The 27062-nt window shown below is 40.1% G+C and overlaps 2 protein-coding genes across 12 annotated transcripts in view; one reads left to right on the forward strand and one right to left on the reverse strand.

Annotated features, from left to right (window-relative positions):
• Nucleotides 1-27062, forward strand: part of GSAP (gamma-secretase activating protein) — a 234015-nt gene that overhangs the window by 133079 nt on the left and 73874 nt on the right. For 2 of the 11 annotated variants that reach the window (XR_009542038.1, XR_009542033.1), the window contains one exon: nt 3610-4414. The exons of 7 other annotated variants lie outside the window; for them this stretch is intronic. The gene's annotated coding sequence lies outside the window, so the exon portion shown is untranslated. Of the gene's footprint in view, nt 1-3609; nt 4415-9008; nt 9260-15800; nt 15898-27062 lie in introns of those variants that run through there. 2 more of the 11 variants (XR_009542037.1, XR_009542034.1) reach the window with 2 other exon arrangements.
• Nucleotides 1-27062, reverse strand: part of CCDC146 (coiled-coil domain containing 146) — a 107723-nt gene that overhangs the window by 39313 nt on the left and 41348 nt on the right. Inside the window, exons 2-3 of the mRNA XM_060157226.1 lie at nt 9403-9485; nt 6230-6439 (exon numbers count right to left, since the gene is read on the reverse strand). Of these exons, the coding sequence (XP_060013209.1) occupies nt 6230-6439; nt 9403-9485 (293 nt within the window). The remainder of the gene's footprint in view (nt 1-6229; nt 6440-9402; nt 9486-27062) is intronic.

Raw genomic sequence — 27062 nt, forward strand, 5'->3', positions numbered from 1 at the left:
GTGGTGGTACACGTCTCTCTTTGAATTATAATTTTCTTATTCCCAGGAGTGTGATTGCAGGATCATATGGTAGTTCTATTTTTAGTTTTTTAAGGAAGCTCCATACTGTTCTGCATAGTGGCTGTATCAATTTACATTCCCACCAACAGAGCAGGAGGGTTCACTTTTCACCACACCCTTTCCAGCATTTATTGTTTCTAGATTTTTTGATAATGGCCATTGTGACCTGTGTGAGGTGATACCTCATTGTAGTTTTGAGTTGCATTTCTCTAATAATTAGTGATGTTGAGCATCTTTTCATGTGCCTCTTGGCCATCTGTATGTCTTCTTTGGTGAAATGTCTATTTAGGTCTTCCGCCCATTTTTTAATTGAATTGTTTGTTTCGTTGATATTGAGTTCCATGAGCTGTTTGTATATTTTGGAGATTAATCCTTTGTCTATTGTTTCATTTGCAAATATTTTCTCCCATTCTGAGGGATGTCTTTTCGTCTTGTGTATGGTTTCCTTTGCTGGGCAAACGAAGAGTGTTTTTCCTGTGTTTTCCTCTAAGAGTTTCATAGTGTCTGGTCTTACATTTAGGTCTTAATCCATTTGGAGTTTATTTTTGTGTATGGTGTTAGGTAGTGTTCTAATTTCATTCTTTTACATGTAGCTGTCCAGTTTTCCCAGCACCACTTATTGAAGAGGTTGTCTTTTCTCCATTGTATGTTCTTGTCTCCTTTGTTGTAAATTAGGTGACCATATGTGTGTAGGTTTATCTATATTTCTGTTTTTGTGTCAGGACCATACTGTCTTGATTACTATAGCTTTGTAGTATAGTTTGAAGTCAGAAAGCCTGATTCCTCCAGCTCCATTTTTCTTTCTCAAGATTGCTTTGGCCATTCAGGGTCTTTTGTGTTTCCATACAAATTGTAAATTTTTTGTTCTAATTCTGTGAAGAATGCCACTGGTAGTTTGATAGGGATTGCATTGGATCTGTAGATTGCTTTGGGTAGTATAGTCATTTTCACACTATTGTTTCTTCCAATCCAAGAACGTAGTATATTTCTCCATCTCTATGTCATCTTTGATTCCTTTCATCAGTGTTTTATAGTTTTCTGAGTACAAGTCTTTCACCTCCTTAGGTAGGTTTATTCCTAGGTATTTTATTCTTTTTGTTGCCATAGTAAATGGGATTGTTTTCTTAATTTCTCTTTCTGATTTTTCATTGGTAGTGTATAGGAATGCCAGAGATTTCTGTGCATTAATTTTGTATCCTGCAACCTTACCAAATCCATTGATTAGTTCTAGTAGTTTTCTGGTGGCATCTTTAGGATTCTCTATGTATAGTATCATGTCATCTGCAAACAGTGACAGTTTTAATTTTTCTTTTCCAATTTATATTCCTTTTATTTCTTTTTCTTCTCTGATTGCCGTGGCTAGGACTTCCAAAAGTATGTTGAATAAGAGTGACGAGAGTGGACATCCTTGTCTTGTTCCTGATCTTAGTGTAAATGCTTTCAGTTTTTAACCATTGAGTATGATGTTCGCTGTGGGTTTGTCATATATAGCCTTTATTATGTTGAGGTAGGTTCCCTCTATGCCCCTCTTCTGGAGAATTTTTATCATAAATCAGTGTTGAATTTTGTCAAAAGCTTTTTCTGCATCTATTGAGATGATCATATGGTTTTTATTCTTCAAGTTGTTAATATGGTGTATCACATTGATTGATTTGCATATATTGAAGAATCCTTGCATCCCTGGGATAAATCCCACTTGATCATGATGTATGATCCTTTTAATATGTTTTTGGATTCTGTTCGCTAGTATTTTGTTCAGGATTTTTGCATCTGTGTTCATCAGTGATATTGGTCTATAGTTTTCTTTTTTTGTAATATCTTTTTCTGGTTTTGGTATCAGGGTGATGGTGGCTTCGTAAAATGAATTTGGGAGTGTTCCTCCCTCTGCAGTTTTTTGGAAGAGTTTGAGAAGGATTGATGTTAGCTCTTCTCTAAATGTTTGATAGAATTTGCCTGTGAAGCCATCTGATTTTTTCTTTTTTGTTAAGAAACATTAACATTTTTCCTTTAAAAGATGTATACTTTTATTTATAGAAATACATCATTCATAATCCCACACCTCTCATACCACAATTGATCATTTTTATTTTCCTTATATATTTTAATGAAATTATATTAAATATGTATATATTATTGAATCCATTTTTACCTAACGTGTAATTAAAATAGTTCCCCAAGTTGCAAAACGGACTTCATAATTAATAGTTTAATAGCTAGTTTCAAGGTTTTCTAGTGGGTGGATGTACCATAATAAAATAATCCTTAATATTGATACTATCTAATATATACTGAACCTACTATATGCCACGGTCTTCACAAACATCATTTCTAAACTGCAGATCCTTTCTCAGTGGCTATTGTTACCTTCAATGTACAAATGAAGAAACTGAGGAGTTAGGCACCTCTTCCAAATTCACCGGTCAAGGCTGAAGTGACTATCAAACCTAGCTCTATCTGACTCCAGGGTGCTTTTCAGTATCAAGCTCCCTCTGGAATACATTGCTATTGAAATATTCCACTATTTTTTAGAAGTTAGATTGCTTTAGATTTTTTGCTTTTATAAATAATAATGTAAGAAACATCTTTATGCATTGTCTGTTTTCTCATTTTGGGTTCTCATTTTTGCGTGGCATTGCTGGGATGAAAAAACGTTATTATACGTGTGCCTCTTGATATACATAAACCTGTAAACTTTCAAACTGACATTAAAATCTACATCTGACATTTTCAGCTTTTCTGACTAAGGCGTGGTTCAGTGTCAGAGCTCCTCAGGATTCATTACATTTCTACAGCAAGAGTCCGAACTGAAACCATGTCATCAAAGGGTTTTGGTTTTAAGGACTTGTGGGTGAAGAGGGACTGCTGGAAGCCCTGTGTGCTGCCAAGCGCAGAGAGGCGTCATCCACATCAGGAGTAGAACCAGCCTGAATGGGTGGAAGTTATAAGAAGGGAGATTTCTGAACCAATACAAGCGAAAGCCATCTAAGAGTCAGGCTGCCCGAAGCTGGGCTGGGCTGGGCTGGGCTGGGCTGGGCTGCTGTGGGAGGCTGTGAGCCCCCATCGCTGGAGGTGCTGGAGCACAGACTGAGTGGCCACTGAGAGAAGCCTCAGGGGATTCTTAGAGTAGTCAGTGCTGAGGACCGCTCTGTGGACCCACAGTTCTCAATCTCTGACACGACTCAGAATCACACAGGAAGTCTGTAAGCAATTCAAACCTTGCCTTGAGTGGGGGCGCCCGGACAGAAAGTGGAATCGTTAGTTGTAGGGTTGGATCTGCCTTGTAAACGTGTATCTTGGGTGTTTCTCTCTCAGTTATGAGGACTATACGCTGCAAAACCTGTTCTAAGCTCGCTCTGGTCTTGGTTGGCACAGGGGGAGCAGGAAAGGTTTGGCTTTTTTGTTTTTAATGTTTAGAAGGTAAAATGTGCTCCAGCTGTGAGTTGTTCCTTACTACTAATCCTGATGCACTGTATGGCCCTCTGTCATCTTCTAACTTTCTGGAATTCCAGAGACATCACTAAAATAATCCCTCTGTTCCTTTCTTACCAGATCTGTTTGTTTCTTGGTTCCAATTGTGCTGTTACTGTTGGACTAAGAATGGAAAATGACTGCTAAACCCCTGGGTGAGCACCAACAGGGAAGCAGCTGTGGCAGAGGAAATAGTTACCAAGGCCATGGTCACACTGTGATAGTCCTGCACACGTGCAGCACGCGTGTTCCCCTCTCCACGTCCACACCCATGACAGACAGCACTGACCGACCACGGCCCTGTTTCCCCAGCTGATGGAGACTTGTCAGAATATATCAGATTTAGCATGAGAGACACAACTGATTTGCCGTCCAAATCTCAGGACTTAACTAGTAAGCAGAGAAGCCCCCCAAAACGTAACAAAGTGAAGGCAAGGAAAAAAGAATACTAAAGAGTCTTTTCAGGGAAAGTTTTTGGAAAGATAATGAATTCTACTTTATTTCTAAAATAAGTTCTCAACAGTATTTATTTAATCACTTCATTACTTATTTGTAATGTATTTACTTAATTTATTTAAGTAAGTTACATATTCTTTCCTGAACTGCATATTTATCAAGAGATCATCTATGAATATTAATCCCAAACCAGGAACTGTTGTAACAGATTTAATTATTAACCAGTCGTGTAATTATGCTCGCCATTAGCATTTAATAGGAGTTTATATTATGTGAAAACATAAGAAAATCAAATTATAGAGGAATATCTTTTCTCTAGCATATGTGAACAGTATCTTGTTCTTAGTAGCTGCCAGTGAGTCAGAAGTTCCTAAAGATGCTGGGGTGGAAGAGTGCTAGTTATTTGGGCTTCTGTTATTCAGGCTCTGAATAAAATGAGATTTTGTTGTGCTGATTTGAAAAATATCATCTGAATATTTGGATGAATAGTTTTTTTTTCTTTTCTTTTCCCCCTCCCTGGCTTAGTTTCTTTATTTTTATGTGGGGATGGAAATATCTACTTTTTTCCTGGGGAGGGAGTGTTGAGTGAATTTGCTTCCATACCATGTAATGTTAAGCCAATGAAGTATACAGCCTATAATTCTTTCCTGGTATTTCTTTTGGTATCACCATTATTTTTATGAAAATAAGTTTGTTAATTCTTGAGCTGCTAGTATTTGAGAATGCAAGGGAGTTTGCGTAAGCTACAGTATAACACGTTAACAAATCCAACATGAATACACACTAACATTTCTGCAAATGTTAATTTTGAATGTCCTTGTTTACTGTTGGTCACTATGTACAGTCCTCCACCTCCAGCCCCATCCCAAGCAACTCAGTGAACAATTTGCCTGTCTATACCTAAAAGGCAAGAGTTCTGGTCTTTTTTTTTTTTTTTCTTCTCCCCTTGGCAGGAATACTTGGAAATTTTAAACAACTTAAATATCAACTGACTTATGGTCCTCTTACCCTTTCGTGGAAATGTCAAGCATTCATATTTTCAATACTAATGAACAGCCACCAATTGTTTTAATTTCATTATTTTCTCAACTGAAAGAGTGCTTACAGAGCACAGAAATAGTTAGGCTTTCTTTTTACAGATCTCACTGGTGAGCCTGAAACAAGTTTAGACTGAAAGACAAAGAAGGACTCAGATTTCTTTCCCCTGAATATAATTCTCCTGATTAAGCTAGTCTTCTTCTTCCCCCAGTTGAAATAATAGGCCCCAAAGAGAGGATTCAAAACCAGGGTGGGCAAAGTCCTCCAAAGGTCACCGAAGTCATTCGCTTATCTCTTGGCAGGACTGAGCTACATTCACTCTGAGGGAACTCTACCTACTCTTAAAAATAGCCAGAGAAAGTTCTGTCACCTTAAATGGTAACAAATTCTAGGAGAGGTGGTTTGGCTTTCTCTCCGGTACCCAGGCACAGCACAGAGCACAAAACCTGGATTTTGCAGTTGTTTTGAAATTCAATCTAAATAGTGCGATTTGCTGAACAAACTCTTTCACTGACTTGCTCTTCACAGGAGGAATGTTAGAGGAGATTTTAGAAATAACATTTATCCCTTCTAGCAATACATTTCTGCTGTAGTTCACTGAATGACATCCTCCAGATTTGGATAAGTGAATGTGTCTTCCAAAAGGGTATCATTTTCTTCCTTGATCCTAAGGAATAGTCTGGTAATAGAATAGGGTTGACTATGTGGTCCCCATTCCTTATTAGAAGAATCAAGTGAAATAGATGTGACCCTCCATTCACATACAGCTTGTTTGGCAAGTGCTTGTGGGGTACCGGCCATGCAGACATAGGATCTGATATCGCAAGAGGGTAAGGGGCCACCACCAGGGCTGGAAAGGCGGAGAGTGTGTGCCAGGTCCTGGTTCTATGGAGTGTGTTCTTTGGTTGCAGCTCCTGATGGGTATGGCTTTCCTGACACACGGAAACCACTACAGGGATCTCCTCTTCCTGAGAGCGTCTCCCTGTCACCTGAGCTTCTTACTGCAAGTTGTGTAACCTTCTTTTTCAGGGACTGCCTGTTCTAGGGAATCAAGGAAAGAGCTAGGCTTGTCGTCCTCTTAACACTGCTCTCTCATGCTCTACCTAAAATTCCTTCTTCAGTTAGTCTAATTTTCCTCGTTTCGTTTATGTGGAAACACCTCTGCTTGTATCTGTCTTCAGCGAGCTTGAGAAAATCATGTACTTACCTATTCAACCTGTACTGATTATGGAACTCTCTTTCCTCCACTGCACTGTATTCATTTTGATACTTGAGAAGTTCTTCTCTCATTTTGGAGACCTCGGTGTTGAATGCCTGTGGAAAATTATCAGCCTGCTTCAGGTGAAACTCCTGCTGTTGTATTTGCTCAGTGAAATGTTTGGCCTCCTGTAGCAGTTGGACCTCTGACTCTTGCATGCTGGGTCCCATAAAAACAGAGATTTGCATAATGAGAAGTGTACACCTTCAATACCTTTAGTAACTCCTGTGGGGAGGGTTCTAGCGAGGAGTGGAGGGAGTATGTCCACACTGCTGCCCCTGTTCCTTCCATTCCTAGGTTCAATTCAATTCAGTGGCATTTTTGTGCCAAGTCTTGCACTAGGTACTAGAGGCAAATGGAGCTCACAGTCTAGCAGAGGGGAGCAGACGTGAATAGGCAGAGGGAATACCAGCTGACAAGTGCTACCGCTAGTGTCTTGATCAAGAAGGTGGGAGATGACAGAGAAAGGCTTAGTTGGATGGGAATGTGATGTTTGCACTTGACATTAAAGAATGATCATGACCTTCCAAGGGTGGGAAGAATAATAATGAAAAGAGTGGGTCCTCCCTCCAGCTGCCCCAGCAACCCTGGCTTTCTCGAATTCTTGGACTCTCATGACCTGATTGAAGGAAAACCTTTTCTTCCTAGTGATAAGAAAAGACAGTACGTTTTCTAATGACACTTTGCTAGGAAACTAGGAAGAAAAATTCTCCTGTAAAATTATGGACTTCAATTAATTTACAGATTTCTGATCATAACATCAGTGCCTGGCTACAGCTGGACGTGAATGTCACGGCAGAGGGCAATTCCTACAACTCCAGTTATATTCTATGGCTTTGGCTTTATCTTGGGAAAAGGGTTAAGCATCTGGCTAGAAGCAGAACTGAATGAACATAGAAACTGGACTTAATGGAATCTCCAGTAACCTTCTAGAAATCATTCACCTATGCTGCATCATACGCTAACATCAGCTCCAGCCTTACCGGCAGCCTTGATTTATCTTTCTCAGAAACCCAACTTCCTCACATTTGCCATCTCTCCTGTTCGGAAGCAAGACCCTGCCAGTTCCTGTTTTAAAGGCAGCTCTGTGTGTGTGTGTGTGTGTGTGTGTGTGTGTGTGTGTGTGTGTGTGTGTGTGTGTGTGTGTGTGTGTGTGTGTGTGTGTGTGTGTGTGTGTGTGTGTGTGTGTGTGTGTGTGTGTGCGCGCTCCCCAACAACTTTCCTCACCGGGAGAAATCTTCAGGTTTCTGCTCATTTGCAGAGATGCCCAATAACTTAATCAAGCCTGTCTCAACTGAAGTTACCAGCCCCACCCATTTTCTCAGGCTTCAATATGTCACTTGCTCAACAGCAGAACATTTATTGGGACATCCTATGCTCCAGGCGCTATGTTAGGTACCAAATAGCAACAACAGCTATAAAGATAATAGATGCAATTTCCGTTAATGAAAGCTGGAGTTATTTCTTACAGTTCAATTTCCTTGTATATAATTTGTAAATCTGAAGTTACCTGATGTCCTTAACATGAGTCTTCAACTATGGAATTGTAAGGTATTGGCATGGGCCATAGTGCCTGTTTTCCCTCAGAAAGTGGGTGAACAAGGTGGTTAGGGTTCCAGCCAGAAGACATGTGGTAACTTACATACATGGACTTGAAATATAGTGTCAGCAGAAGAGAATTTAACAACTCTTATAATGTGGTTTCTATGGAAGACTCATTCAATTTCAGTCCAGCATTTCTAGCCTATATCTGCCCTGCTACAGCCCCGGCAGCAAGAGTAAAGAGTCGATATCTTCATGCCTCTCCCACCCACCAGGCAGTGGGGTGGGAGAGAGTGGTGGGTGTTGGTTGTAATCACAAAAGAGGGAACTAACGGGTCAGGAGGGGGTAAGATGTGGTAGCAGAAGGGAAGTAATGGTTTTGCAACACAGCCTGGAAGGAGAAAGAAGTAACGTCATAGCCTTGGTCCTGCATGTCTCTCTGACACTGGAGGTTGGTTAGGAACGGAGAGGGAGCTGAGTGCGTATGGGGTGGAGTCAAAGTGAAGGGAACGTAGGGATGCAGTTCTGCTCTTCTCCTTCACTCCTCCCTCAGGCTCCCATCCTCAGAGTAGCCGAATGCATGAGCAAGAAAAGAAGTAGGAGTAATGGTTGGAGATCGGGGGAGAGGATGGCTGGGGAATCACAGGATGGAGTTTCCATTCACTGTGTCTCTGCTTGGATTTTAATGAAGATGTCATGCAAAGCTATGAGGCAGAAGGCGGGGAAAAGGAAGAAGGAGGCTTGGGAGTAGCAGCGGAACAGGGTTTCCCCTTCTTTCTCACTCTCCTTCCCCCTTGATTCCCAGTGGCTGATGGCAGATGCTTAGGAAACCTTGTTGAATTATTCTGTTGAAACCTCGTCTTCTGACCTCTGCTAATTAGGACTGGGCTAAGGCGAGTAGCCAGGGATAGGAGGAACAGGTGAGAAGTAAAGACAGGAATCTCAGCAGATATAGGCTGGGCTTGTCACAGAACCTACACCTCTGAGTGATGAAGAAAGGTGGGGAGGAGAGAATCTTACAGGAGTGTGCTGTAGCAGAGAATGTCAGGGCCTCACCGAAGTCCCCTTGGCACACTCTAGGGGTCACCTGTAGCTTCGATGGACAGTTATCATATATAGCAACAGCATCTCTATGCCTCTGCCTGAGAGCTTTCTCTGGCCAATGGAACTTCTTGACTTCTCACAGGGTAAGCTAGAAGTGCCAGGAGCTCGCCTACCCAGAAGCAATCTTTGATCAACGAAGGATGGAAATGAGTGAACAAATATGCCAGCGTCCTCACCCTTCAGTGGGAGAGCTCTGAGGTGTGTTCTACAGTCACTCAGAGAGTCTTCAGTGAGACTGAGCCCCAGTTGCCTGCAATGTTAACCTGAAGATTAACACACCCCCAGCTGGATAGCACCCTTCCCCATCTCACTTCCCCACTGTCTCACAATAATTTCTGGTATACTTCTTAAAACGCTTGAACTCAAATCTTTGTCTCAGAGTCTGCTTTTGGGAAAATGAAAAATAAGACAGGTCCCACTACAAGTAAGAAGTAGAGATGTGAGTAGAGGTGTCTTCACGCCGGTAAATAGCATACCTTTTCACGGTATCATGCAGTAAGGTGTACTTGGCTTTTAACTCTGCCATCCTGGTTCCAGGAAGTTTCCCCATAGCATGTAACTAGCAAAGAGAACACAGGAATACAGGACCACTATTAGCCATCACCTCCTTTATGCTTTAAGCAGAGATAAAATGGGTATTTGGATGTACCATAAAATCTTTCAGTTAAACATTAGGAAACATATGAGGCAATAAGGCTTATTAGAAAGATGGTAGGTGTTCAGAGAGAATGGTTCTAGTTCCGTTCTTCTCTGAGTTCTTGGGCGAGTTCTTTTACCTCTGAGTTCTTTTACCTCTCTAGATGAAGGCTGTGATTTCTTCATCTGTAAATCGAGGGAAGGAATTGAGTGAAATTCTTTCAGTTGTAAAACAACCGTATTTCTAGGTTTAGCAAACAACCTACAGAGTACAGATGACTAGGATGGCTATTTGTAAGGTGAGAGAACTAATAATTATTGAGCATCTTTTATGAGCAACTGTTGTACATCAGTTATTTTATTCCTGAAAATGTTTTGTGAACAGGAATTATCTCCATTTCAAACTAAAGTTTAGAAAGGTTAAGTAATTTGTTTAAAGTTAGAGAGCTAGTTAAAGGCAGAGTCAGGATTTAAACCCAAGTGGTCCAGCTCCAAAAATCCATGATCATTCCTCTGTACCACGATGCCTCTGCCTCTGCTGTCAAAGAAACATGAAAATTTATCTGGTACACAAAGTGATTGTATTTATTCCTTTTTCATTTCTGGCAAAAGAACTTTTGATTTACTCTCTGAGTTAGGTGATAAGTAGCTAACAGACATCATAACACAACATCAAACACTAGTGTTACCATAATGCAATGAGCATTTGCATTAGGTTGGACTTAACTGGACTGCTGGTGACATGGCAACAAAAAATAGAACTAAAGATAAGATTTGGGTTTCTCAATGCCCTGTTGTTCTTAGCTCAGAATATTTCTTGAGTCCATCCACTTTCCTCTCCCTTCCCTATCCTGCCAGTCTCGGTCACACCAGCTCTCAGCCGGACTACAGCGAAACTCCAACTGCCCCCTCCCCATCTCTGTTTCCACTCAGGGCCCCTATCCATCTACTTCCCGTGGAGATCATTTTAAAAAATCAAACATGCTCTTGTTATGCTTGGTGCTCAAAACTTTTCAAGTGGAATAGAATCCAAGACCCTCGGTACAGCCCCTGAGGTCCTGTCTGACGCTGCTTCCCTCCCATCAGCCCCTTTTCACAGCACCGTCTTCCAGCTCCTAGTGCTGCAGCTACACCGGCCGCCTTCTGTTTCCACAAAGGCATGAACCCCTTTCCTTCCTCAGGCCTCTGCATTGGCCATTCCTCATTCCCACCCTCCTTCACTCCAACTCTTTCTTCGTACCTCAGCTTCAATATCCATGAAATGGCCTTGAAAAGCTTAAAAGTCCATAAAAAGGCCTTCTCTGAAGTCTATATCTAAGACGGATACCCACATACACCGCACCCCCCAGCCAACTCTGTACTTCATAACGTAACATATTACCGGCTATAATAGTACATTTATTTATTATGATCAAAAGAATGTTATTCCTCAGCTGGTATAAAGCCCGGTGAGGAAAGGGCCTGGGTTACCCTGTTCTTCACTGTATCCTCAGCCAGTAGAACCCCAGGCGCAGTGTAGGTGTTTGGCATATACGTGCTGAGTGAGCAAATGAATGAATGGAACCGAGAACATGCAAGTGCCTGAGTCTACAGAGTGGGGTTTCATGGTTTCTCTACCAGAATCAGGGTAGGAAAACATTGTTAAATGCACTGTGCAACCATCTCTTTGTGAAAGTATCTGGGATCTTTCACGAGGGCCCTACAAGCTGGTGCCAGGCCTGGGTTCCAGTCCCCACAACCCTCTTTTTTATGTATGAGTGAAATATGGGGAACAGGATATTTAAAACCTTTGAGGAGGTTCCACTTCTCACTATATAATTTATGTGTAACTTCTTGTTTTTAATTTAATTTAATTTGTTATTTTTTTGGGCTGTGTTGGGTCTTCATTGCTGCGCGTGGGCTTTCTCTAGTTGTGGCGAGCGGGGGCTACTCTTTGTTGTGGTGCATGGGCTTCTCATTGAGGTGGCTTCTCTTGTTGCGGAGCACGGGCTCTAGGTGCGTGGGCTTCAGTAGTTGTGGCTCACAGGCTCTAGAGCGCAGGCTCAGTAGTCGTGGCGCACATGCTTAGTTGTTCCACGGCATGTGGGATCTTCCCAGACCAGGGCTCGAACCTGTGTCCCCTGCATTGGCAGGCGGATTCTTAATCACTGCGCCACCAGGGAACCCCCCATGTGTAACTTCTTAAGTGTTGAGTTGCTGTTGGTGGGTTGACCTAATGTTAGATTTTATAGGTATTTAATTAAACACATTTATTTTGGTTCTGCGGTTTTCTTTCTGGATTTTTGAGCCAATACATAATTTATTTTGTATCACAAACATTGTCATTGGCTCCTAAAAAGGGTGTAGGACATAGGCACTGTACCTTTAAAGTCTAACTGGTTAAAAAAAAAATCTTTGCATATGGACACTCTTAAAGGAGAAAAGTAACTGGGAAAAGGTTGTGTGTGTGAGTGTGGGCTTATATGAGTATGTGTATACTATGAAGGCCACATGGGAGCCAGCCTTGTAACTAGCCAACAAACTAGCCTAGTAAGATAGCCACTGGAGGTAAGCCATTGGGTAAGGTAATTATGGAATCACATGTTTAGAAACACATATAGTATTTTGTTTTAAGGCTGAAGAGACCATTACCTTCCACCAACTGCCCTGCACAATGGAAACAAGTGAATTGACATAGGGCCTCCCTACAGTAGCCCACAGTTCAAGGAGAGAGACACAAAAGAAATTACAGAATGCTTAAAACTACACTCAGTAGTTTTATTATTCATAAAAAAGTATACTTGGTATTTTGCAATTATTTTCTTTATATTGTAAGTTAAAGCAAATAAGTACAATTATAAATTATAGACCCTTTCCAGGGGGTGGAACTTCCAGAATGGTAGTGTGAAGAGCTCGATGAATCCTCTCTCTCAAAGAAACATTGATTAAACTGGTCAGAATTATCTAAGACAACCATTTACGGTGTCTGGAAATTGACCTAAGGGTGTGCAAGAAATTGAGAGGCATTTATTTAACAAAAGCTACTGAAACTCACTAAGAAGCGTGGGAGACTGTGGCATTTGCACCATGAGCTGCATCCATCACCCTTAGCTCCCAGTTGTGTAAGAACTATTCTGGGCAGGGTTGGCGGCCAATGAAGAGCCCACTGCCCCCAGCTTCCTATTCCTGAAGATGCAGTCAGGCGGATGGGGCAGCCCCAGAAAACTGCTGCACTCCACCTCCCCTCCTGCCCAGCTCCGTTTGTGAAAGAACTTCACCGGGGGGCGGCTGCAGCCGTTCAGTAGTGCCCACTCCCCACTCCCCATGCTCCTGCTTTCCAAGGAGTCTCTGGGCAGGCGTGGCAACCTAGGAAGATCAGAGTCCCCTAGCACCCCAGCTTCTGCTGATCAAGTCCTGCCTGAGAATGCTCACTTTACTTGGAACAGTGTAGACTATTCATGTCCCAGAGCATTGTCAAAAACAATAGCTATCACAGGAATGAACAGTAAGAGGAGGCTCATAGCTTGGTGATACCGGTGGAGGCAGATCAGCAGTTTAACAGAGAAATCGTGGCCAGAGACAGTCAAAGAGGACCCTGCTAATATCACAATCAGTACTGGTGGTCGAGAAGGCTGTGGAAAAGCTCAAGGCTGTGACCTCTCAGGCATGACCAGAGAGGGTACTTCCAAGCTATCAGTCGCTGAGCTAAAGGTGGGGCAGATGTGTAAACGCCCTGAACCTTGAAAGTGGTCCCCAAGCCACATACAGACTCAGTGGAAAAGGATGAAACCTTTACTGGCTCGGGAGGCTTAAATACAATCTCTGACTAATCAATGACTGACCAAGCTATGGAGCACGGCACCCAAGAAGCCAAACTTAATAAAAACAAGGAAAGATTACACAGAGACAGCAGAGGCTGCACACTACGGAGGATACACTTCAGAATTAGTTCAGCCAAGTCACTAAACAAATAAACGTTTGAACAGCAATAACAAAGACAAAACAGCAACAGGAAGAAGCCTGGGGAGGATCAGAATCCGAAGTTGCTCCAGCGTTATCCAAAATGTCCAATTTTCAACAAAAAGTCATGAGACGTGCAAGGAAAAAAGATTGGAAACTGCTTTGGGTGTGTAGACGTTGGACTTAACAAAGACTCCAAAGCAGCTATTATAAATATGTTGAAAGAATGAAAGGAAACCACATTTAAAGAATTAGAAGTGATTATGATGACAATTCATCAAATAGAGACTATCAATAAAGTACTGATCTCGGATAAGAACTAAGAGTTTTAAAATGATGTCCTTTGGGTAGTAAGAATGTATGGTTTTTATATTTTTATTTTTGCTTATCTGTATTTCCTAATTTTCTCCAATGTATACATAGTACTTTTAATAATACAAGGCTGTTAAAATATGCTTGAAAACTCTTCCTGTAAGCAATAGGAATTCAGAGCAGAATTTCAAACTGCAGAGTGCTGTGATCAGATCCTAGTGGCAGATACAGCCAAATTCTAGCTCAGACTTTTTGAAAACTCAGCTGTATTTTCCCTAACTTGAGTCTCATCTGAAACAGCAGTAGTTCCAAGCTTGATGGCAGGTGGGTCAAGGATGCCTGTTGGCAGGTTCTATGACCACAGAAAAAGCAGGAAGGTGGAGAGATTTCCTTTCCTATTTGCTATTTCCATCACTCCACCAGCCAGATTGCCTTTGGTACCCCAGAATCTGGAAGAAAGCTGACAGGGCAAAACATCTGATATGCCTTTGTAGTTTTTACATAACTTGGAAAAGGTGAAGTCATAGATGTTCGGAAAGAGGACTGATAACCTATCTCTATTTGGTCTACTCTACTAAAAACAAATCTCTTAAAAAGAAAAAGATTCAATTCTAGTAGATGAAATGCTTTGCTCATAAACATAAACGTGGAAAAGATAGTTGCATTTTCACACTGCATGATACAACCGGTACAGAAACCAAGTTTGTCACGTTTTATAAATGCAGAATCTAAGAAATAGAGCATAAAGCCCGAGCTTAAGTTGTCAAAGAGTATAGACAACAAAAGGTTAGATATAATGTCATAAGTTCATAAATATGATTTCACAATAGGTACTTGTATTACTGAATTGCCTTGTTCGTAATTGAGAATGGAAGGAAACATTTACTCTAGAGCTCAAAGTTTAACAAGAGTTCATGATTCATAGATGACATGTAATAATATGGAAAAAATTTTGAAAATTGAAATTTTAGGACATTCCAAGGAAAGTAATAGCTCAGTAAGAGCTTTTACCAAGTGAACTTATCTGGAAGGGGGTCAGCATGAGGAAACAATTAGGTGTTTGTGTGGGTGTTTGCAGGGCAACCGAGGTGGCCATCGTTATTAACCTACTCTATTCCTGTTGCCTCTTTGACATTACCTACTGGTGGTCTCATCCTGAGAAATAGCTGCCGTGCTGTGGGAGGTAGACAAATCCTTACCATCCTTATCTCCCTCTCATCCTCTCCCTTTCACTGCTAGAAATAAACAGCATAGCCATTTGACGTCGCTCAAACGCAATTGAACTCTCAACAATGATTCATCACTCTTTTTGTTTGACTTTTCCCCTTAGTCGTTATATCAAGTTTTAGCTTTTCTGTACACCTAACTCATTTACCAAACAAAATCAGGCCACCTAAACTCATCAACAAATCCATTTATCTTACACCTACACCCACTCTTAACTTCTTTCCCCAAATCTCAAAAATGAAATCTTCCTTTCCTCCTGTCAAGTCCAACCCATCCACCTGGGCTCTCAAACATATACTCTCCTACTTCTTCCCAGGCATCAGTTATACCTTCTCTCCTTTATAACCTCTACTTGTCCTACTTTGCTGGCTCAACACATAGAAGTCAAGTACATTACACGTGGACTTTGGTTTGAATTCCAGCTCTGCTACTTTTTAACTCTGTAATTAGGAGTAATATTTAATCAATCTGTACCTCAGGTTTCTTCAGTTATAAAAGAGAGACAAAAATAGCCCCCATTACATAAGACTCTAGTGAAGACCAAATGAATCAATATATGTAAGGTATTGAGTATAGTATCTAGTACACAAATAAGGGCTTAATCAATGTTAGTTATTATTATTATCATTAGCATTATCCTCAACCTGTAAATTTACTCAAGTCTATCTCATTAAAAACAAACAAACAAAACCAAACACCCCTTGGATGCTATGCTCCCATGTAATTACCCCTTTCTTTCTCTCCTTCTCTTTCGTTTCAGTTTTTCTCAAAAGAGTTGTCTCTGCCCTTTATCTCCACTCCCTTACCTTCCAGTCACTCACCAATCCATAGTGACCAGGCTCCCGCTCCATCACCAGACTGGTAAACGGACAAATGGCGTCCTCATTTCTCTGGCTGATTTTGATATTTTTCTCATGATCACTGTTTTTCAATAATTTGTTTAGGATATGTCCTGGTGTGGTTTTCTTTGGCTTGAGATTTGTTCAAAGTTTTCAATCTGTGGGTTTATAGTTTTCCTCAAATTTGGAAAAATTTCAAGTGTTATTTCTTCAAACATTTTTTTCCGTCCCCTTGTCTACTTCTTCTGTGACTCTAATTAATCATTTGGTTTGGCCACTTGATGTCCACAGATCACTGATGTTCTGTTCATTTTTATCTTCCAGTCTTTTTTCTTTGTTTCATTTTGGATAGTTTCTCTTGCTATATCTTAAAGCTCACTAATCTCTTTATCTTTAGTGTCTAATCTGCTCGTAATCTCATGTGGTGAACTTTTCATCTCAAATGTTGTATTATTCATCTTTAGAAGTTTGATTTGGGTCTTTTTATAACTTCCACTTCTCTCATTATGCGCATGTTTTCCTCTACCTTTCCCCCTACATTCAAAATATATATAATAGCTGTTCTAATGTCCTTGTCTACTAGTTCTATTTTTGTGTCTACTCCATTGATTGATTCTTCTCATTATAGGTCAGATTTTCCTGCTTCGTTGCATGCCTATTAATTTTTTTTTTTTTTGGCGGTACATGGGCCTCTCACTGTTGTGGCCTCTCCCATTGCGGAGCACAGGCTCCGGACGTGCAGGCCCAGCGGCCACGGCTCACGGACCCAGCCGCTCCGCGGCATGTGGGATCTTCCCGGACCGGGACACGAACCCGTGTCCCCTGCATTGGCAGGCAGACTCTCAACCACTGGGCCACCAGGGAAGCCCGCCTACTAATTTTTGATTGGATGCCAGACACTGTGAGTTTTACACTATTGTGAAATGGATTTTTCTTTCTTTTTGGGGGAGGAGTATTCCTTTAAATACTTGGGGGCTTTGTGAGTCACAGTTAAGTTTCTTGGAAACGGTTTGATCCTTTCAAGCCTTGCTTTTAAACTTTGTTAAGGAAGTCCAGGATAATCCTTTTTCTGGGCTAATTTGGTCCCACTACTGAGTCAGTGCCCTTCTACTGTGTCAACAGGCCTTTTAAACCTCCTAACATGAACTCTTCTTGGCTCTGCATGAACTCCAAGTATTGTTCCATTCCCTCCTCTCTGGGAGTTCTTTCCCAGCCTCAGTGGTGTCCTCACACGCATGCACTGATCAGTTTCCCTCGGCAGATTTTTGGAGCTCTCTCTCTCTCTCTCTCTCTTTGAAACTCTTCCATTGCCTCACCTGTATATTTTAGTCAACTTGACCTCCCTGAACCCTAAACTCTGTCTCCTCAAATCAGCAAGACCACCTGGCTCTGTGTGGAATCCCCTCCCTATGCTATCATTTGGAAACACTCTCCAAGTAGTAAAACGGGGCAGTTGTAGTTCTCAATTCTTTTATTTGCCTATTCCTAGGGATCACTGTCCTGTGCTGTTGTCCAAAGTCTGAAAACCATTGTTTCACCTGATTTGGTCCATTTTTTAGTTGTTTCAGGTAGGAGAGTAAATCTAGTTTATGTTATTCCATCTTGATTAGAAGTGGAGCCCCAGTGACCTCTTAATTATTAAATTCAAACATTTCTCTGTCCTTATCATACTTGATAATTTTATGACATTTATTACTATTGACATTACAGTTCATTGTTCCTTGAACTCTCTCCTCCTCTGGTTCCTGTGGCATAGGGTCTCAGGGTTCTCTCCTTACTCTTCTGTTTTCTTCTCTGGTCCTCCTTTAAAAGTTGGTGTTGCCCATGATTTTGTCATTACCTTTTTTCTTTTTTAAAATTATTCGCTGTCCCTCATCTGCACTACCTCCTACTCACAGTCTGAACCTACCTGCATGCTGATGACTCCTGAACAGAGGGGCCTGCAGGCTACTGTTATTGGACAAGCTAGGACTTTAGTTGGACAAGGGCCATTCAAGACTGTGGGAATTAGGGTTAGAGAACAATAAACATCTTCATCTAACACCTGGAACACATGAAATGGTTTACATAAATGATACAATATCAATGTTCGTGTATTGTGACCATTTTTTTGGAGAGAACTTTGATATTATGGGGCATTTCATCCATAGATTCTGTTGAACTAGATATTATCAGAGTTTCTTAGAATAAACAGAATCTATATAGTGCTATACACAAGTCTTCATCACTTCTTATTGAGAAGGTGGCAGGAGATAACGAAGCACTTTCCTTACTTCAAGTTGTGTCCCCTTGAATCTGTCCTTCACGCTGCCAGCAGAGTGCTTTATCTAAAACACAATTTTCGCCTTGCTTAAAACCCTTCAGAGGATCCTGTCACCTTCAGGATTAAGTCTTGGTCCCTTTACATGGCTTACCAGGGCCTTCATGATCTGGCAGTTGCCACCCTCTCCAAACCTGTCTCCTCTCTTTCTAAACCTATTGTGACCATTTCAGTTCTAGGCCACGTGCTGTGGTGGGCAGAATGATTCCCCCATCCCTAGATGTCCACATGTCTAATCCCTATCGTGTGTAGACTTGTTACTTTATATGGCAAAAGGGACTTTGCAGATATGGACTTTAAGATGAGATTATGGTGGACTATCTGGCTGGGTGCAGTCTAATCACGTGAGTCCTTTAAAGCAGAGAATCTTTCTTAGCTGAGTCAGAGGTATGAAATGGAAGAAGAAGGAAAGATTGGAAGTGTGAGAAGGACTTGACCTGCCAGAGGAAGGGGATCTCAAGACAAGAAATAAGGGCAGCCTCTAGAAGCTGGAACAGGAAAAGAACCAGATGCTCCTCTAAACCCCCAGAAAAGAATGCAGTCCTGTCAACACCTTGATTTTAGCCCACTGAGACTCATATTGGATGTCTCACCTACAGAATTATAATATAATAAATTTGTGTTTAAGCCACCAAGTTTGCGGTAATTTGCTATGAGAGCAATAGAAAACTAACACAGTTCCATACCACGTCTTTGCACAGTATATTGCCCTAGCTTCAATTTCTCTCTCCTGTCCACTTGGAGAATTCTTATTCTTCCTTAAAACATCTCAGTGGTCAGCATCTGTGGCTGCCTGACATCTCCAGGCAGCATTAATTCTTTCTCTCTATTGCTTCTGTATATTTAGATGCACCTGTTACTGTACACATTGTACACTATTACCTCTATTATCATATTACACTAATATGTCTCCTCCATTGGGCTGTGTAGTCCTTGGTGATAGGAATCCTACTGTATTCATCTCAGAGTCCCAGCCCGTAGCTTGGTATCTTATAAGTACTTGGCAGTGTTCCTTAAACTGTGTTGACTTAAGCTTATCTTAAAACCAGTAATGTAGCTGGAAGTACTCTTGTTCATTCACTCACCTCCATTCCAACTGACCCGTCAGAGAAGGCAGGTGTAAAAGGAGGAAAAGAGCAAGGTAACCTGGCCTGAACACAGGACTTGAAAGAGCAGAGAATGTGCCAGACAAAACTGACTGCCTCACCCCACAGCTCCCCTTCTCTCTTCTGTGTGGCTGGCAAGGCTCACAGGGAGATCTGGGATGGTTTCCCACAGCTGTCTTGTTCCTCCTTTGGTGGCCGACCACAGGAATGCGAGGGGCAAACAGGACCTCCCAGAGTTAAGGTCGCAAATGCAGTGGACATGGTGGGTGAATAATGCAGGTGGCTTAACTCTATGTAGGACTTCAAAATTAAGTGACAATAATTTTAAGATAACATGTACAGCCAAATAAATAGCATGCCTGAGCACACACATGCTAATGAGTGGCATTCCTTTAAAACACTCACATTTGTCCCAGTGAAACGACGATTGCTTGGAATTTTAACGATCATTTATCCTTTGTTTAAATGATTTCCCCCTACTTCCAAAGATCTGGGAAAAGATGACTGGCAGGTTGGAGTGGCTGTGAGCCCAGGAGGTGGGAGATGAGCCAGATTAAAACCCAGAGGCCTCTTTCTGAACTTCAAAGGGTGAGCTGATAGGTAAGAGTACAGAAGCTAACGGGGCCAGAGTCCTGAGGGGCATTTACACGAGGGCCAGAACATAGTGGGGGCAGGAAACAGAGCCAGGCTAAAACCACGAATGACTGAAGTCACAAAAACAGGAACCAGGAGAGTAGGGGTGCGGGCAGGAGGGGCGTGGGCCCCAGAAGGAACTGTGTTGCCTGCTGACTCTGACCAATCAGCTTTCAGTCCTTCACATGCAGCGTTCCCACCTCTAGGGCACTTCTACAGACCTTGAGTGGGCTTAGGCAGGGAGAGATCCAAAAGGGAGCCGGGACATTGGAGAACAGAGCATCTCTCACACAAGTGTCACAAATGTATAAAGATGGTCTACTGTTCATCTCACTATGCAGATCACAGGCCACAGCCCCTGCCCTGCCCCTGTCTTAAGAAGCTGTCACTGTAAGCTTGGTGAGCCCAGAGCGCAGCGGGCAGGGTCCGTGGGCCAGGGTGCTCTCTCTGCTGCTGCACCCACCTTTCAGGCTCCTCTCTGTGCTGAGAGCACCGCCCCTCGCAGCTGGCTGTCAGCTGTCAGCCCCCAGCTCTGGGCTATGAGGTTACAGATAAAGGATATCGCCACTTCCCACAACAAAGAAACTTGGGACCTCTGGTGCCCACATTCCTGTTTTGAAGATGCTTTTGCCCACAGTGCTCTTCCCAGTATTCATAAATAACAGATCATTTACCATAGAGGCATCTGGGAAGCCCGGGTGCCCGCAGTGTGTGCCACGGCAGTGCCACCCTCCACTCCCCCTTCTAGCAGGCAGATTGTGATGCACAGTGAAGCTTTTCACTGCTAATCGAAGAACTGTTCTTTGAAAAAGAACGAAAACCGAAAGTTGCAGCTTGCACTTCCCCACTGATACCATAAAATGGAAACTTGGGAGCAGAATATGAGGATGTTTGAGTTCAACTCTTGCTGATCCCCCGGTACGGGGGCTTTTCATCCTGGCAGCATATTTGGACAAGTCATTTAATTTTTGTTCAGTTTATTCTGAAGTATTTTATTCGTTTTGATTCTATTGTAAGTGGAATTGTTTTTGCGATTTCTTTTTTGGATTGTTTATTTCTAGTGTGCAGAAGCCATTCAGTTTTGTTCAGTAAAATTATGAACCATGAAAACAGAGGTCAATCCTTAAAACCTGGTATAAGCTTTCCTACGTGTTCTACAAATGTTTCAGATAAGGCAGAGTATCTTTGACTCTTGTATTTACTTGAAATAGCCTGAGTACCTAGAAAACTGCTTGACACTAAGATGCTCAGAAATATTTAATGAATGAGGTCACTATATCTCACACATTCCTCAATTAGAGTGCTTATCTCGTTAAGCTGAAATCATGCTCACATATCTGTTCACCAGATGAGAAGCTCTCTGAAGACAAGAATCATTCTGGTGTCTCAAGAACCTAGCATAGTACATGGCAAACAGCAGGTGCTGACACATGTCTCAAGAATCCATCAGTATCTAGCAGACTGGGGGTGTGGCATGAAAGGTTGGGCATATCACAGAAGGATATCTCAATGTATGGCTTTCTCTCTCCACGTACACATGTGAATTGGGCCAAAAGGATCAATGATGTCACTGAAAGACTCTAAAAAAGTCAGTCTAGAAGGAACACCAACAGCTTGAAGGGGGTGTGTGTGTGTGCGCGCGCGTGTGTGTGTGTGCGCGTGTGTGCGTATAAAAGATAACAGGATATAAACTTGGTATTGATTGTGGAAGATTTATGGATTGGTTGATTTTATGTGGAACACACACTCCCCATACAGGTTGGAATGGAATATTAAGAGCCTTTGAATAGAAAAACTGTCAAACATTTTCTCCTGACGCTTGTTATCCAGGGAAAGTCCTCAACTCAATGTGCTCTACCTCCAAGGATGCATAGCTCAGCCCATAGTTACTCTGTATTAATGACTTCAGTAGATTGGTAGGTCAAATTTAGGTATCAGAGATGTTCAAATCCGTCAATAAAGCATAAATTCCAACACCTGAATATTTGAATCCTAAAAAAAACTCTTTAAAGGGCAAGATAATAGAGTTTTTATAACTAAATGGGTCTTATGATATGTTACGCTTAAACCCAAAGTTAGATCCTCAGAATCTTTTGGTTTATGTTCTAATAGAAACCAATTAGTCACCTTATAAATTTCTTTAAAAACTGTAATTGAATGGTAACAGATGGATAGCAACTACCCAAGGCAATTAATTATATAACAAATTATCTTGGAATTTCCTCAGAATAGGGTGGAATATTCAGAAACTAACACAGTTTTCCAAGTAATCTGGTGTTTATGATGTTTGGAGAGTTTTTTATCTTGTTTTAGTTTTGGGAAAAGGAGAGAAAAACCATATAATACAACCAAGTATAATTTTAACTTCTTTCAGTTGATACCAACTTTGATACCTAAGCAAAGTAAAATAAAAAGAAATGAAAAAAAAGTTAAAAAAATAGATTCTAACAAACATTTCACCAAACACAGCTGTTTCTAGTTCACTAAGTCAACGATTACAAAATATTTTAATGTGCTTTCTGGCAAACAGGAATAGCCTCATTTCGTGGAAGTGCCACCTTTCCAGTTATTCTTGATAGCTTGTAACAATATAAGGATCAGTAATTATTTCTACATATTTCTTTATCAGGAAGAGAAGGTAAGATACTACCTATGTCTCTTAAAATATGTAAGATAGCCCTTAATCCATGTCACAGCAGTGTATTTCAGTCCAAACTTTGCAAACTAGCAGTCAAAAGTATAAATCTGCAGATGTTTTTAGTATGCACAATTTTTAAAGTTAGAAAAATTAGCTGGTAACATTTAAAAATTTGTAGATTTTGCCATAAAAAACTGAATTTTCAGCTTTTCTTGAAGAATTATTAGATTTGATGACACCGGATTCATATTCTAACATTGTAATAATCAGCTGGCATTGAGCAGAGACTGGCTTTCAGAAGTGATAGAACAGGCTGCCCCTTTCACAAGAAGCACAGTCGGCCCCCTGCCCATTCACAGTGTGTGCAGTGCCCTGACACCTAGGCTGTTCCACTCATTCACGTGCCCTTTACGGGCCTTGTAGGCATTTAACATTGGGGTCCTGCTTTGTGTCATGTTTTATAAACATATATATACGTGTGTGTGTGTGTGTGTGTGTGTGTGTGTGTGTGTATATATATATATATATATGGACATAAGGGTGTGTGACTGCATTGTGTGAGGTTTAGAACTTAATGCTTTAAAATTTCTGAGATTTTCCTGCTATTTTTCCATTTTAGCTTCTGATACTTTTATGAAAAGATGAAATAAACATGTCTGATACTTTTTTGACTAATCGACATACTCTAAAAATATTTAAATTGAAATATTTTATTATTTGGATATTGAAATATATTTTATTCACTTTAGTAAAACTTTATGCACCATGGAACAAAAAATAAGCTAAAACGGTTGTGAAGACAATGTGAAAAAATGTGTCAGTCGGCTAAATTTGGCAGGCAGAGGGGGGTGCTGAAAAACAGGAAACATTCAGTTAACATAAAGAGCTTTTCCTTATCTACAAACATCATCCTTGCAGCTAATGACCCCTTTGGCTCTGTATTTTATGAGCTTTGATGAAAAAGCAAATTATAATTTGTAAGGAAGTTGCAGATAAAATTCGGAACAAATTACCCTAGCAGTTATCATTTTAGTAGAGGTTTGAGCCAAATAAGAAGTGAACATTCAGTAATCAAAAAGATTACTGAGTAGTCAAATGAGAAAATTATTTCCAGGCAAGTAAAGCACCAGGGTTTCTAAGAGGGGAGTTATTGGGACAAAAATAGTATATTCAAAAAGAGTGTAATTTATGACTTATGATAAGAAGAAAGACTGGAAATTCCATAAAGGTAGGGACCATGTCCACCTTTCCCATCACTCTGTGTCCAAGGGCTAGCCCATGTGGAACTCACAAATACTTGTTGAGTAAGTGAAAGAAAACACACATACAAGTGCTTAGCAAATAGCAGTCATTCAATAAATATTTACTAAATAAATAATTCATCAAATGAATTTATTCAATAAATAGTTACCAAATGAAAATATACAAAAAGTACAAATTAATAATTCTTCTCTTATATCTTATTGAAAGTAATGCTTAATATTTATTTATTTATAAGAGATTGCTATGTACTATGTTAGGTGCTTTATGTATGTTATTTAGTCCTCACAATAACCCTGTGAAATAAATATTACAATCCAAAATCTAAAAAGTAAAAGAAAACTGAAGATACTTGAGAAACTTGAATAAGGTCACAAAGCTTGTGAGAGGCTTTGTAGGAATTTGATCACAGTTCTATTCTGTCACTCATTTTTAAGTGAATTAGAGAAACTCAGAAAGGAGTAGAATAGTCTCTTGCTGATGGCATGGAGACAGCGTGAAACACATCTAGAGAACTTAAGGTAGTACAGGTGGGCAGACATAAAAGACCATAGGAGTGGGTAATATTTGTAGAAGGACAGACACTGTGTCAAACTGATGTTGTGAGGAAGGGTAGGGTGAAGAAATAATATTAGCTAACTTGAAGTCACTTGTAATGTGAAACCAAAAGACAGTAGTCAAAAATAATTATAAAAAATGAGAAATGATATTATATAAAGATAACCATTATAACAAAAGCACAAACCTTCCTAAATTCAACAAGCTATACTATATTTACCTTATATAAATATAAAGGAAGGATAAACTTTAAAATAGAATTATACTATAAGAAGGAGGAGGAAATGGGGAAGGGGCTAGGGATAGAAGTAATAATTCTTTGAATATACTTCATTTTGTAGATATGACTTAGAACAGTATAGTACCTTAATTAGAAAATTAAATTTAAAATCAGTTGCTGAAAACTGAAAACAAAATAAATCAATTGAACATAACTATGTATCAAGTTGTTTCATAACTGCACAGTAATTTAAACAATTATATAGGACAATTAGGGAAGTATGAACTGACTGGATAGCTAATGACATTAAGGAATTTTTGTTAGCTGAGGGAATGTGATAATGGCATCATGGTTACATTTTAAGGGAGTTTTTGTCTTTTAGAGATACATACTGAAATATTTATGAACAAAAATACTTTGATATTAGGGATTTGCTTCACAATAATCAGGAGTTTGGTGGTGTGGGAAATGAGTGGGGGATGAATCTAGATTGACCATAAATTGATGATTGCTGAAGCTATGTTATGGGTACTTGGGGGTTCATTATATGATTTCCTTTACTTTTGTATAGGTTTGAAAATTTTTATTAAAAGGTTATATATATTTCTTGATAACCAAAAGTATCAGAATTTAGATATCCAAGAGAGTGTTGACCTAAAATACTTTAAAGGCTATTAATTTATTCCAATAATATTATATTGTTTCTATAAATATTATAATTGTATATTATAATAATCAATATTATAATATACTTAAGCATCCATATAGTCAATGTTAGTTTTTTAAAAAATCACTCTCAGTTGGCTTGTTTTCCTACCTTACTCACCAAACTTAGGTCTACAGAGAGCTAAAATGAATCTCTGACTTTCCTCAAAACCCATTCCATCCTCAGGGAATGAATATTTGCCAGCCATAGAGATGATGAAAAGAATATACCACAGAATTAGAATAGACTGTATTGACTAGTTTAAAAAGAAAGCACAAAGGAACAAAATTTCCTAGAATGTCTTACAAAGACACTTTGAATATGTTCTGATATTCTTATCAAACTTAGAGACTACACACTCTATTCCACAGAAGAAAACAGATGCTTAGCATTGACTGGTATCCCATCAAAGTGGTTTTTCACTTCTATTTTTTTGTTTTTTACAGAGATGCTCCTTATTTTGAGCATTTTGAGAAAAATAGATGAATGTAATTAATAGAGATGAATAGAATGTTAGTTATACTTACAAAGAAATTTTTGGAAAAATCTGAACAATCTAAACTATAGTGTTTAGATTGTGCATAAAAACAGTATATGTCAGAAAAATATACTAGGGGCCTGGAATATGTTATCTCATTTAATTCTTCTAATAATCCTATGAAATAGGTATGTGCCAGAGAGGCTGTGCTCTAAGGAGAGAAGCAAGGGTTCAGATTCATGGTGACTTCAGAGTCCATCCTCTTTTCACTACTCCACTCTGCCTGCTGCCATTTTGGCTAGAATCGGACAACAGCAGTTACAGGCTTAGTACTAACTATTGAGAATTTATTATCCTTTAAGCACTAATTTCAAACAAATAGCTAGCGTCACATTTTAATTATGGAACTCTAGGAATTCCCACTAAAATAAGAAATAAGGGGGCTTCCCTGGTGGCGCAGTGGTTGAGAGTCCGCCTACCGAGGCAGGGGACACGGGTTCGTGCCCCGGTCCGGGAAGATCCCACATGCCACGGAGCGGCTGGGCCCGTGAGCCATGGCCACTGAGCCTGCGCGTCCGGAGCCTGTGCTCTGCAACGGGAGAGGCCACAACAGTGAGAGGCCCGCGTACCACAAAAAAAAAAAAAAAAAAGAAATAAGGTAGGGAAGAGTGACTGGTATGAGCATGATCATTGAATATAATTCAGAAAATATATACCAAGGGATTTAAACAGGAAAGTGTGTATATATGAGAAAGAGGGACAAATGGTCATTATTTGCAGCTGATATAAATGCCTACATGAAAAATACAAAATAATTTTATAATGCAGTAAGGTGTCCATCTATAAAATAAATTTATAAAAATATAGCTTTCCAAATTAATAATAAGAAGTTTGAAAACATATTGAAGAAAAGATCTGATTCATAATACCAATGGGAAAGATGAAAAATCTGGAGATAAACTTAACAAGATATGTGAAAGATCCATATATAGAAAACTACAAAAGTGTATAGGGAAATGTAAAAGAAATTGTGAACAGATGTCCCAGGCTGATAAAAACATTTTAAAATAGGCCAATTATTCCCAAATTAATCACTAGAACTTTTGGAACTTATTGTAAAGTACAGTTGGAATAATAAGTTATTTAAATTTATAAAAGCAAGACTTCTAAGTGTGCATTTTCCCTTTCAGATTTAAGATGCATTCTAGATCTATCATATTTAAACAGTAGGACAGTAGCACCAGGATAGAGAGCCATATCAATG

This window comes from Lagenorhynchus albirostris, chromosome 8 (genome assembly GCF_949774975.1).
Source record: "Lagenorhynchus albirostris chromosome 8, mLagAlb1.1, whole genome shotgun sequence".
In the NCBI taxonomy this organism is placed as follows: Eukaryota; Metazoa; Chordata; class Mammalia; order Artiodactyla; family Delphinidae; genus Lagenorhynchus; species Lagenorhynchus albirostris.